Raw genomic sequence first — 11,604 nt, 5'->3', positions numbered from 1 at the left:
TGGTTTTGTTTCACAATCCTCTCCAGGATGCAGTAATCCCTATTGTTTGTAGACTCCCCCCCCCCCCAATCACATCTTTTCCTTCCCTTCTCCTCTCTATTAATGTGCTTGGATACGGAGCACTGTAAACAGCCAGCCTCTGTTGCAATGACCTTGTGTCTTGCCCTCCTTGTGCAAGGTGTCAATGGTCATCTTTTGGTCTTCCCCATGATTGTGTAGCTTACAGAACTAGACTGAGAGACCATTTAAAAAAAAAGGCCTTTGCAGTTGTTTCGAGTTAATTCGCTTAGAGTGGTAGATATTCTAGTTATTTGACCAGCACCTGTACAGGTTTAGTTGTTGGTTTGTAGTGGTATTACCGGAAACCATAACGGTGATGTCTTTTGGTAGGAACATAAGCCCATCAGTTATACAGTGGTATCATGACAAGCATACCAGTGTACCCCCCCCCCCCCCAGAGTCACAGTTACTGTGGTCTAGAACCACCCCATTCAAGGAGAGAACAAAAAGCACTGACACCAGAAAGCAGTTGAAATGTGAGAAAAACAGGCAAATTACAAAAACCTCAAGCATTTTCTTTTTATTTGAGGGAAGGAGCAACTGAGCAAGACTGGCCACGTCACGGACCACTTCCCTGACCCTGTCCAGAGCCGCTTCCCTGGCCAGACCCGCTCCCCAGGCCCTGGCCAGACCCGCTCCCCAGGCCACTTCCCTGACCCTGGCCAAAGCCGCTTCCCTGGCCGCTTCCCTGGCCCTGACCAGACCCACTTCCCTGGCCGCTCCCCTGACCACTTCCTTGACCCTGACCAGACCCACTCCCCTGGCCACTCCCCTGACCAGACCCGCTCCCCTGACCAGACCCGCTCCCCTGGCCGCTTCCCTGACCCTTGCCAAAGCCGCTTCCCTGGCCCTGACCAGACCCACTTCCCTGGCCGCTTCCCTGGCCCTGACCAGACCCACTTCCCTGGCCCTGACCAGACCCACTTCCCTGGCCGCTCCCCTGACCAAACCCGCTCCCCTGACCATTTCCTTGACCCTGACCAGACCCGCTTCCCTGGCCACTCCCCTGACCAGACCCGCTTCCCTGGCCACTCCCCTGACCAGACCCTCTCCCCTGGCCCTGGCCAAAGCCGCTCCCCTGGCCGAAGCCGCTCCCCTGGCCGCTTCCCTGACCACTTCCCTGACCCTGGCCGAAGCCGCTCCCCTGACCGCTTCCCTGACCCTGGCCGAAGCCGCTCCCCTGACCGCTTCCCTGACCCTGGCCGAAGCCGCTCCCCTGACCAGACCCGCTCCCCTGGCCGCTTCCCTGACCCTGGCCGAAGCCGCTTCCCTGACCGCTTCCCTGACCCTGGCCGAAGCCGCTTCCCTGACCCTGGCCGAAGCCGCTTCCCTGACCGCTTCCCTGACCCTGGCCGAAGCCGCTTCCCTGACCCTGGCCGAAGCCGCTTCCCTGACCGCTTCCCTGGCCCTGGCCGAAGCCGCTTCCCTGACCCTGGCCGAAGCCGCTTCCCTGACCGCTTCCCTGACCCTGGCCGAAGCCGCTTCCCTGGCCCTGGCCGAAGCCGCTTCCCTGGCCCTGGCCGAAGCCGCTTCCCTGGCCGAAGCCGCTTCCCTGGCCCTGGCCGAAGCCGCTTCCCTGGCCGAAGCCGCTTCCCTGGCCCTGGCCGAAGCCGCTTCCCTGGCCCTGGCCGAAGCCGCTTCCCTGGCCCTGGCCGAAGCCGCTTCCCTGGCCCTGGCCGAAGCCGCTTCCCTGGCCCTGGCCGAAGCCGCTTCCCTGGCCCTGGCCGAAGCCGCTTCCCTGGCCCTGGCCGAAGCCGCTTCCCTGGCCCTGGCCGAAGCCGCTTCCCTGGCCCTGGCCGAAGCCGCTTCCCTGGCCCTGGCCGAAGCCGCTTCCCTGGCCCTGGCCGAAGCCGCTTCCCTGGCCCTGGCCGAAGCCGCTTCCCTGGCCCTGGCCGAAGCCGCTTCCCTGGCCCTGGCCGAAGCCGCTTCCCTGGCCCTGGCCGAAGCCGCTTCCCTGGCCCTGGCCGAAGCCGCTTCCCTGGCCCTGGCCGAAGCCGCTTCCCTGGCCCTGGCCGAAGCCGCTTCCCTGGCCCTGGCCGAAGCCGCTTCCCTGGCCCTGGCCGAAGCCGCTTCCCTGGCCCTGGCCGAAGCCGCTTCCCTGGCCCTGGCCGAAGCCGCTTCCCTGGCCCTGGCCGAAGCCGCTTCCCTGGCCCTGGCCGAAGCCGCTTCCCTGGCCCTGGCCGAAGCCGCTTCCCTGGCCCTGGCCGAAGCCGCTTCCCTGACCCTGGCCGAAGCCGCTTCCCTGACCCTGGCCGAAGCCGCTTCCCTGACCCTGGCCAAAGCCACTACCCTGACCGAAGCCGCTTCCTTGACCGAATCCGCTTCCCTGGCCATGACCGAAGCCACTACCCTGGCCGAAGCCGCTTCCTTGGCCCTGGCCGAAGCCGCTTCCCTGGCCCTGACCGAAGCCACTTCCCTGACCAAAGCCGCTTCCCTGGCCACTCCCCTGGCCACTCCCTTGACCCTGGCCGCTTGGTTCACTGCATGCACGTCCACTGGTGCTTGGGCAACACTTCTGTTTGGCAGGACACTGACCATCATGGACACAGCTTTCAGCAGACAGTGGAATGTTCTTTGGGTCGGGACATTGACCTGGTTTCACTGCATGGACACAGATAGTCAGCTTTAGTTTGTACATAGACTATATGCCACATCAATATACAGCACGAAACCGCAACTTCTACCTACAAAAACAAAAAGGCTTTAGTCCAAGTAATATTCTGGATTTTTTTTAAAGCCACCCGGTGTTTAAAAGTAGGGTTCAATATTTACACCTACTTTAGACAAGAATAAGAGGCAAAAGTTTATTTTTCCATTAACTGACCAAAACAATAACGAATACCTGTATATGGAGCTGTACAGTAATTTCCACAGACACTGCTGCAGCACTTCTCATTGTTGGGACAGTTGGAGTCACTCTTACAGGAACTGCTACACGATTTATTTCCAGATGATTGGGGTGGACACTTCCCTGGCTTTGCTGTTATACGGACACATGAGAAAGGAGTCACTGAATACAGAACATTTACACTCACGCAAGTTACAAAACACTTCAGTATCTGCTTAACCAGAATTCAATGCATTATGGATTTAAAAGGGTTCCATCTATTTGTGCTACAGTCAGATTTTGCTACCTCCCATTGAAAACAGCGAGTAACAATTAGTCAAACGAAAAGTTATGATTGTGTACACCTACCACAAACAATAGTGCAGATACATTAAATATTGCGGTTCACCTTAAGCAACGACACAAATATTGATGTTAAGGACCTTTTAAAACCCATTCATGTGGCCAAAGACTGAACATCACTAATTTCTACATTTCTTTAGACCATGTAATGAAGTAATAAGATCTTCTCACCTGTTGTTTTTCCAGCATCTGTTATACTCAAATATCCGAACAGACACAATAAAACAATCATCAAGCAACACACACGAGCAGTCATCCTCCCGACCTGTGCTCTCACAATGATCTCTGCTGGAAAAAGCACTAAACCGGTGTGTCTTTAAGAGCCGCCAACAAAGCGCAGAAAACTAAAACAAATAAATGTGTTGTTGTAACAACATCCTGTATAAAATGGGGTTTTAAAGATACAAGGAGATCAGGTCAACTCCAACCCTGATCAAACTCACCTGCCTGTAGCTTTCCAGTAATCTGAATGAAAGACCTGGATTAGCTTGTTCAGGTGTGTTTGATTGGGGTTGGATGAGATGAATGCTGTGTTCAAACCATGTCATAATAATTAAATTAGCCTAATTACGAGAGGATTGTGCTTCTGTGGCGACACTATCAACTGCGAAATGATTGACTTCAAACTTTCATTTTCCTTTTTTTTTTTCAAATAGGACCACCTCACAAACTGTCTCTGTTTAATATTCTATTCTGCAAGTTTAGGTTGTTCCATCCTAATAAGATGTTTTTTAACAAATATAAAACATGACTCGGCATTCTGATTTTCCATTTTTTTAGACAGGGTTGCTGGATTAGCCTACAGCCAGCAGCAGACCCGGCGCTGCTGCTTCATGTGTAGGAATATGATTCATTTGATCATGCAATTATTTACTGGCTGCTTCAGAACTCATTAACTGTGACTCCACATCAGATTGTCTGTATGATAGCGTGGTAAAGTTAGATTTAGGTTTGATTTTCACTGGACATTGTCAATAATGTACCAGTGGGCCCTGTTTGAAATTGTTTAATGTGTATGTTCGTTCTATTTATTTATTTGTGCTATTTACACAATGTTTAAGTTGTTTCAAGTTTGTAGGTATCCAGGTACAGAAACCAAATAATCAAATGTAAAATAGCACTGCATAGTCTTCACTGTAAAATAAAACAAACCCTAACCCTAACCCTATACAAACCAATATTTAGACACCTTCAACATGTCTCACATTGTCACAGTTTATTTGCTATAATTTAGAAATCGTTAATAAAATATGACAAGAACTCTGTGTTAGAAAACAAATTCATCTTGATAATGTCTACTAACTTTGATAGAAAGGTATGTAATGGATTACAATCAACCAAAACTTCAGACAACTGTTAGTTTGACAATATTTACACAACTATTAATACTGAAAAGATTGCATTGGCAATAAAAAAAAAAAAAAAACACGTAAGCAAAACGTGGTCACGTCAAAGTGTCTGAATAATTTTTGGTCCCAAATTTTTTTTTTTTTTACGGTAAAAAACTGTGAAAATGCTACAGTACAAACCTGTTTACTGGTTAACGGTAATTTAAATTACAGGGGAAAACCGTAAACTTACGTTCCCAGAATTTGATGTTTTTTCTTTGAAATAACTATGTTTCTTCTTAATTTTTTCTTATCTGTTATGTTTATTAGTTTTGTATGTTACATAAAATGTTGTTAAATTAATGTTTATTGCATATTTCAGTTTAATGAGTCTCACCATGATGGTGTTTAGTGCTTGTGTGAATGACACAGTGCACCTTCTATGTGTCTTATTATTTAAAAGCGGCTTGAGATGGGCTTTGTTTCACCACGTGACTCTTTCATTACCACCTGCTTTTGGTGGTTACCAGTGTAATACAAAGGTACAAAACAGATTCCAGTGCTTCAATAAGTTTGTATATTAATATTATATCAGTTAAACTATGGTATTAAACTGTAAATATAAAGTAAAACCGTTAAACCTACAACAGTGTAACTGTATTTTTTACGGTATAATTCTGGCAACCACAGCTGCCGTTTTTTTACCGTATATTTTACGGAATATTTTTAACAGTGTGGTAGTCTACAGTATACAGTATGACACCGTTCGTTTTAATTAGCTATACTCACTTAAATAAATTAACTATAGTGTCCTGCACCTAGTAAAACAATATAAACAATTATATCTGGTATCTGAATAATTTTTAGTTTGACTGTGCATTAATTCTTGTTAAAACTACAAAGTAATTCAATCAAGAGCACGGAGTGATTTCTTTCTTTTATTTTCTTGGATAAACATTAAAGACACTGACAGCAGAGCTAGTAAATTAGGCACGGTCACTTTAAGAGACAATGCATCTATTATAATGATACACATCTGATGTCTTTCTCAACTGCTTACTTTCATTTAAGACATAACCAACAGTTTTTTCGAACACACTTGACTGGTATTTTGACATATTTTGTATGTATTTGTCGGTACAAGAGCAAGAAGAGAGTGTTTAAACACTTTGAGACATGTCTCTGCGTGTGCCCTGACTTGACTTGACTTGACTTGACTTGACTCACCAAAATCAGGTACATATGTTAATACCAACAAGGCACAAATGGCAAAAACTACTTATAACAAACAATGATGGACACATGACATGAACCAACCAATGGGAAACTAAACACATTACTAAACCCTTACGAAAAATAACCATGGTTTTATTATAGTTAAACTGTAGTAACCCATGGTTTTTTGGCGTGTTGACTACCATTTGTATAACCACAGATTTACTACAAATACCATGGTTAAACCATGGTTAATATAGCAAAACCATGGTTAATTTTCGTAAGGGAAGCAACAAATGAACAACAAATGAACAGACAGAACTGATAATCACATGACATGACAATAACCTATGATAACATGACACATAAACAAGGCAGAGATACATGAGGGCAAGGGAAGCATGACTCAAACAGCAACAAAATAAAAGACATGAAAACATGAACACGACAAAACCCCAAACATGAAACAAAACCCACATAACATTTTGTAACATTATAATCCTCTACGTCTGCTACGTTCTCAAAACTCAGGCAATTTGATAATACCTAGGACATCAAAATCAACTGCGGGCGGCAGATCCTTTTCCTATTTGGCACCTAAACTCTGGAATAACCTACCTAACATTGTTCGGGAGGCAGACACACTCTTGCAGTTTAAATCTAGATTAAAGACCCATCTCTTTAACCTGGCTTACACATAACATACTAATATGCTTTTAAAATCAAAATCTGTTAAAGGATTTTTAGGCTGCATTAATTAGGTAAACCGGAACCGGGAACACTCCCCATAACACCCTATGTACTTGCTACATTATAAGAAGAATGGCATCTACACTAATATTTGTCTGTTTCTCTCTTATTCCGAGGTCACCGTATCCACCAGATCCAGTCTATATCCAGATCAGAGGGTCACTGCAGTCACCCGGATCCAGTACGTATCCAGACCAGATGGTGGATCAGCACCTAGAAAGGACCTCTACTGCCCTGAAAGACAGTGGAGACCAGGACAACTAGAGCCCCAGATACAGATCACCTGTAAAGACCTTGTCTCAGACGACCACCAGGACAAGACCACAGGAAACAGATGATTCTTCTGCACAATCTGACTTTGCTGCAGCCTGGAATTGAACTGCTGGTTTCATCTGGTCAGAGGAGAACTGGCCCCCAACTGAGCCTGGTTTCTCCCAAGGTTTTTTTCTCCATTTTGTCACCAATGTAGTTTTGGTTCCTTGCCGCTGTTGCCTCTGGCTCGCTTAGTTGGGGACACTTCATCTACAGCGATATCGTTGACTTGATTTCAAATAAATGCACAGACACTATTTAAACTGAACAGAGATGACATCACTGAATTCAATGATAAACTTGTAGTCGAAACCAGCTCATTCAAATCCGAGTCAAGACAGAGACCAGAGAGATTAGGTCTGAAACGAGACCTAAAGAAATCTTCAAGAGTATGTAAAATGTTTGGTGGAAACAATAAAATTGGCACCATACTCAGTATATTAAATATAACATGGCATGTACACTGTATTTTATTTACTTGATATAGGTTTAAAAAATATTATCAGTTAAGGGTAAAAAGGCCACAGATCACAGAATGTTTATTTTTTTTAGAGTTTTACTGCACACAAATTATTTGTGGTTCTTATATGCAAACTGAATAATAGATGATGTAACAGACGGTTTAAAAAATTAGTGTTAAGTTCATTAGACATCCTGACCTGAGTCCTGCTGCCTCTGCACTAACGTTACGCTAACATCTCACATCACAAGAAAATCCCCAATCATTGAACGTGTCGATCATATATCAACTTAAAGAAATATTAACATACAGTAATAATCATGAGATATTTTGATTGGGACTCGAGCGGCCTCTGGAATAAGTCCTTTTCCTAATATGTTCGAGTCTTGAGTCAATACGAAGTCAAAATGCACATGAGTTGTGTGAAGTATTTATGCACAGTGGTAATATTTGTTGTATAATTTATGCAGAATTTGAAATTAAAATAATAAATTGGACAGCGCACAATGTAAATAATTAAACTTAATATTGTTTGTTTTATTTGTGAAAGGTGATAGTGAGATAGTGTTCTCTGAGAATTTTTGGTGTTTGGTTCAAGACATACTGTATAAAACAAATGCTTAGTTGTAATGTAGCACAAAGATCAAATCAGGGGTCCCCAGTCGAACACCTCTCTCCCTGGTCCTCATCGCCACATCTCACACTCACTCCGAGCGGAGCCTAGAACCCGGGTCTCTGGTATGGGAGGCGGACGCACTAACAAGGAGGCTAAATGACTGCAGCCACTAGTGTCATTGCCAATGTTTCTCCTGAGATTGGGGAGTGAGATTTACCTGCACAGCACCTACTCGCTGACCTCCCTTACACTCACCCCCCTAAACCTCACTCCCATCCGGGTCACGGCACCAATGTAACCCCTCCCCCCCCGGTCCTCGCAACCACACCTCACACTAAGTGGGCCTCGAACCTGGATCTCTGACATGGGAGGCATGTTATTTGTGCAGCCCTTGTTTGTTGATCAAAGAGGAAATTAGGACTCCATATGTATTCAGAGCACTGCCAGTACGGTCTAGAACCAGTGGAATGATGCGCTGCAGTTGGAGCAGAGCTACATTCTGGAGAGAGAAAAAAAAAAACCCCACATGATTCTGTTTGTGAATGCAAACACCAATCAGGAGGTGTTCAGATGGGTCACCCACACGCTCACTGAATTCTCTGGCAAATTTTCCTCATCAGAAACAAAGTGAAGATGTCAAACTGTAAAAAGCTATAGAGGTTATGGGAGTTTGTGTGCCTGAACTAGAGACCGAAGTGAATGTGTTCTTTGCTCGCTTTTGTTCAAAGTGTTACAAGAAGGTTAAGATGAAACCTTAAACTGTGTCCCCTAAAACAAAGGTGCACCCCCATTACTGTGGTCTAGAACCACCACTGTCAGGGAGAAGACTACACAGAGCACCAATGCCCAAAAGCGGTAAAAAAAAAAAAAAAAAAAAATATATATATATATATATATATATATATATATATATATATATATATATATATATATATATATATATATATATATATATATATAAGAATAAACAGCCAAATAACACCAAGTCCAAGCACTTTTATTTTTGAGGTAAAGGAGGTAGAGTGCAACAATTTAAAATGCACTTTAAACAAAAGGGAAAATGCCATAAGAATTGAAAGATCTCAGTAAGTGTCATCCAAATTTCCTATGAAAGTTCAAAGACCATTTCCCTGACCACACTGACTGATCACTTCAGTGACCGCTTCCCTGGCCGTGACCGCTCCCCTGGCCCTGGCCAAAGCCGCTTCCCTGACCAAAGCCAGAGCCGCTCCCCTGGCCCTGACCACTGCCCTGACCAAAGCCGCTTCCCTGGCCCTGACCAAAGCCAGAGCCGCTACCCTGACCGCTACCCTGGCCCTGACCAAAGCCGCTTCCCTGACCAAAGCCAGAGCCGCTCCCCTGGCCCTGACCACTGCCCTGACCAAAGCCGCTTCCCTGACCAAAGCCAGAGCCGCTCCCCTGACCAAAGCCGCTTCCCTGACCAAAGCCAGAGCCGCTCCCCTGACCAAAGCCGCTTCCCTGACCAAAGCCAGACCCGCTCCCCTGGCCCTGACCAAAGCCAGACCCGCTCCCCTGGCCCTGACCAAAGCCGCTCCCCTGGCCCTGACCAAAGCCGCTCCCCTGGCCCTGACCAGAGCCGCTCCCCTGGCCCTGACCAAAGCCAGAGCCGCTCCCCTGGCCCTGACCAAAGCCAGAGCCGCTCCCCTGGCCCTGACCAAAGCCAGAGCCGCTCCCCTGGCCCTGACCAAAGCCGCTTCCCTGGCCCTGACCAAAGCCGCTTCCCTGGCCCTGACCAAAGCCGCTTCCCTGACCAAAGCCAGACCCGCTCCCCTGGCCCTGACCGCTCCCCTGGCCAAAGCCGCTCCCCTGGCCCTGACCGCTCCCCTGGCCAGAGCCGCTTCCTTGGCCAAAGCCGCTTCCTTGGCCCTGACCAAGGCCAGAGCCGCTTCCTTGGCCCTGACCAAAGCCAGAGCCGCTTCCTTGGCCCTGACCAAAGCCAGAGCCGCTTCCTTGGCCCTGACCAAAGCCAGAGCCGCTTCCTTGGCCCTGACCAAAGCCAGAGCCGCTTCCTTGGCCCTGACCAAAGCCAGAGCCGCTTCCTTGGCCCTGACCAAAGCCAGAGCCGCTTCCTTGGCCCTGACCAAAGCCAGAGCCGCTTCCTTGGCCCTGACCAAAGCCAGAGCCGCTTCCTTGGCCCTGACCGCGGCCCTGACCAAAGCCAGAGCCGCTTCCTTGGCCCTGACCGCGGCCCTGACCAAAGCCGCTTCCCTGGCCCTGACCATTCCCCTGACCAAAGCCGCTTCCCTGGCCCTGACCGCTTCCCTGACCAAAGCCACTACCCTGGCCCTGACCGCTGCCCTGACCAAAGCCGCTTCCCTGACCACTCCCCTGGCCCTGACCACTCCCTTGGCCACGTGGTTCACTGCATGCACGTCCACTGGTGGTTGGGCAACACTTCTGTGTGGCAGGACACTGACCATCATGGACACAGCTTTCAGCAGACAGTGGAATGTTCTTTGGGTCGGGACATTGACCTGGTTTCACTGCATGGACACAGATAGTCAGCTTTAGTTTGTACAATCGACTATATGCCACATCAATATACAGCATGAAAAGCAAGTTTTTACCTACAAAAAAGGAATTATATTCCAAGTATAATTTTTTTTAAAGCCATCCTGTGATGGAAACTACAGGGTTCAATTCACACCTACTTGGAAGAAAAATAAAATCAAAATTAGTTCTCATTACCAACTGACCCAACTTATAACATACCTATATATGGAGCTGTACAGTAATTTCCACAGACACTGCTGCAGCACTTCTCATTGTTGGGACAGTTGGAGTCACTCTTGCAGGAACTGCTACACGATTTATTTCCAGATGATCGGGGTGGACACTTTCCTGGCTTTGCTGTTATACAGACACATGACAAAAAGAGTCACTGAATGCGAAATATTTACATTCACTCAATTACAAAACACTTCGGTCACTGCTTAACTTGAAAGCAACACATTATGGGGGTTTATTTTTAACTAGAAAACAGTCAGCGGCACCATCATTTGGTTTATTTGTGCTATGGTCAGATTTTGAACCATGGCTGGTACAATTGGTCAATGAGAAATACAACTTGTAAAGTTATGATTGAAGTCCACACCTACCACAAACCTACACCCTTGCATTAAATGTTCAACATGAGAAAGAATACAATATTGAGGTTAATAACCTTTTAAAACCCATTCCTAATCCTGCATGCAATTTCTACATTTCTTTAGACCATGTAATGAAGTAATAAGATCTTCTCACCTGTTGTTTTTCCAGCATCTGTTATACTCAAATATCCGAACAGACACAATAAAACAATCATCAAGCAACACACACGAGCAGTCATCCTCCCGACCTGTGCTCTCACAATGATCTCTGCTGGAAAAAGCACCGAACTGGGGTTTCTTTAAGCGCAGAAAACTAAAACAAATAAATGTGTTGTTGTAACAACATCCTGTATAAAATGGGGTTTTAAAGATACAAGGAGATCAGGTCAACTCCAACCCTGATCAAACTCACCTGCCTGTAGCTTTCCAGTAATCTGAATGAAAGACCTGGATTAGCTTGTTCAGGTGTGTTTGATTGGGGTTGGATGAGATGAATGCTGTGTTCAAACTATGTCATAATAATTAAATTAGCCTAATTACGAGAGGATTGTGCGTTTCTGTGG

General features: G+C 46.6%; 2 protein-coding genes across 2 annotated transcripts in view; both read right to left on the bottom strand.

The window, feature by feature from the left end:
- Positions 1-3,636, bottom strand: part of LOC132115050 (filaggrin-2-like) — a 9,284-nt gene extending 5,648 nt beyond the window's left edge. The window contains exons 1-3 of the mRNA XM_059523460.1: positions 3,422-3,636; positions 2,903-3,040; positions 2,320-2,661 (exon numbers count right to left, since the gene is read on the bottom strand). Coding sequence (XP_059379443.1) covers positions 2,320-2,661; positions 2,903-3,040; positions 3,422-3,506 — 565 coding nt within the window. The 5' untranslated portion in view covers positions 3,507-3,636. The remainder of the gene's footprint in view (positions 1-2,319; positions 2,662-2,902; positions 3,041-3,421) is intronic.
- A 5,095-nt stretch (positions 3,637-8,731) lies between these two features.
- LOC132115049 (uncharacterized) lies at positions 8,732-11,353 on the bottom strand. The gene is made up of 6 exons (XM_059523458.1): positions 11,196-11,353; positions 10,665-10,802; positions 10,004-10,435; positions 9,715-9,961; positions 9,146-9,602; positions 8,732-8,743 (listed from the first exon to the last, which is right to left on the bottom strand). The coding sequence occupies exons 1-6, from the start codon at positions 11,278-11,280 to the stop codon at positions 8,732-8,734; spliced, it is 1,371 nt and encodes a 456-aa protein (XP_059379441.1). The 5' UTR covers positions 11,281-11,353.
- Between the last annotated feature and the right edge of the window lie 251 nt (positions 11,354-11,604).

The sequence above is a fragment of the Carassius carassius genome, chromosome 34 (genome assembly GCF_963082965.1).
Source record: "Carassius carassius chromosome 34, fCarCar2.1, whole genome shotgun sequence".
NCBI classification, from domain to species: domain Eukaryota; kingdom Metazoa; phylum Chordata; class Actinopteri; order Cypriniformes; family Cyprinidae; genus Carassius; species Carassius carassius.
This window is presented reverse-complemented; position numbering and strand designations above follow the sequence as displayed.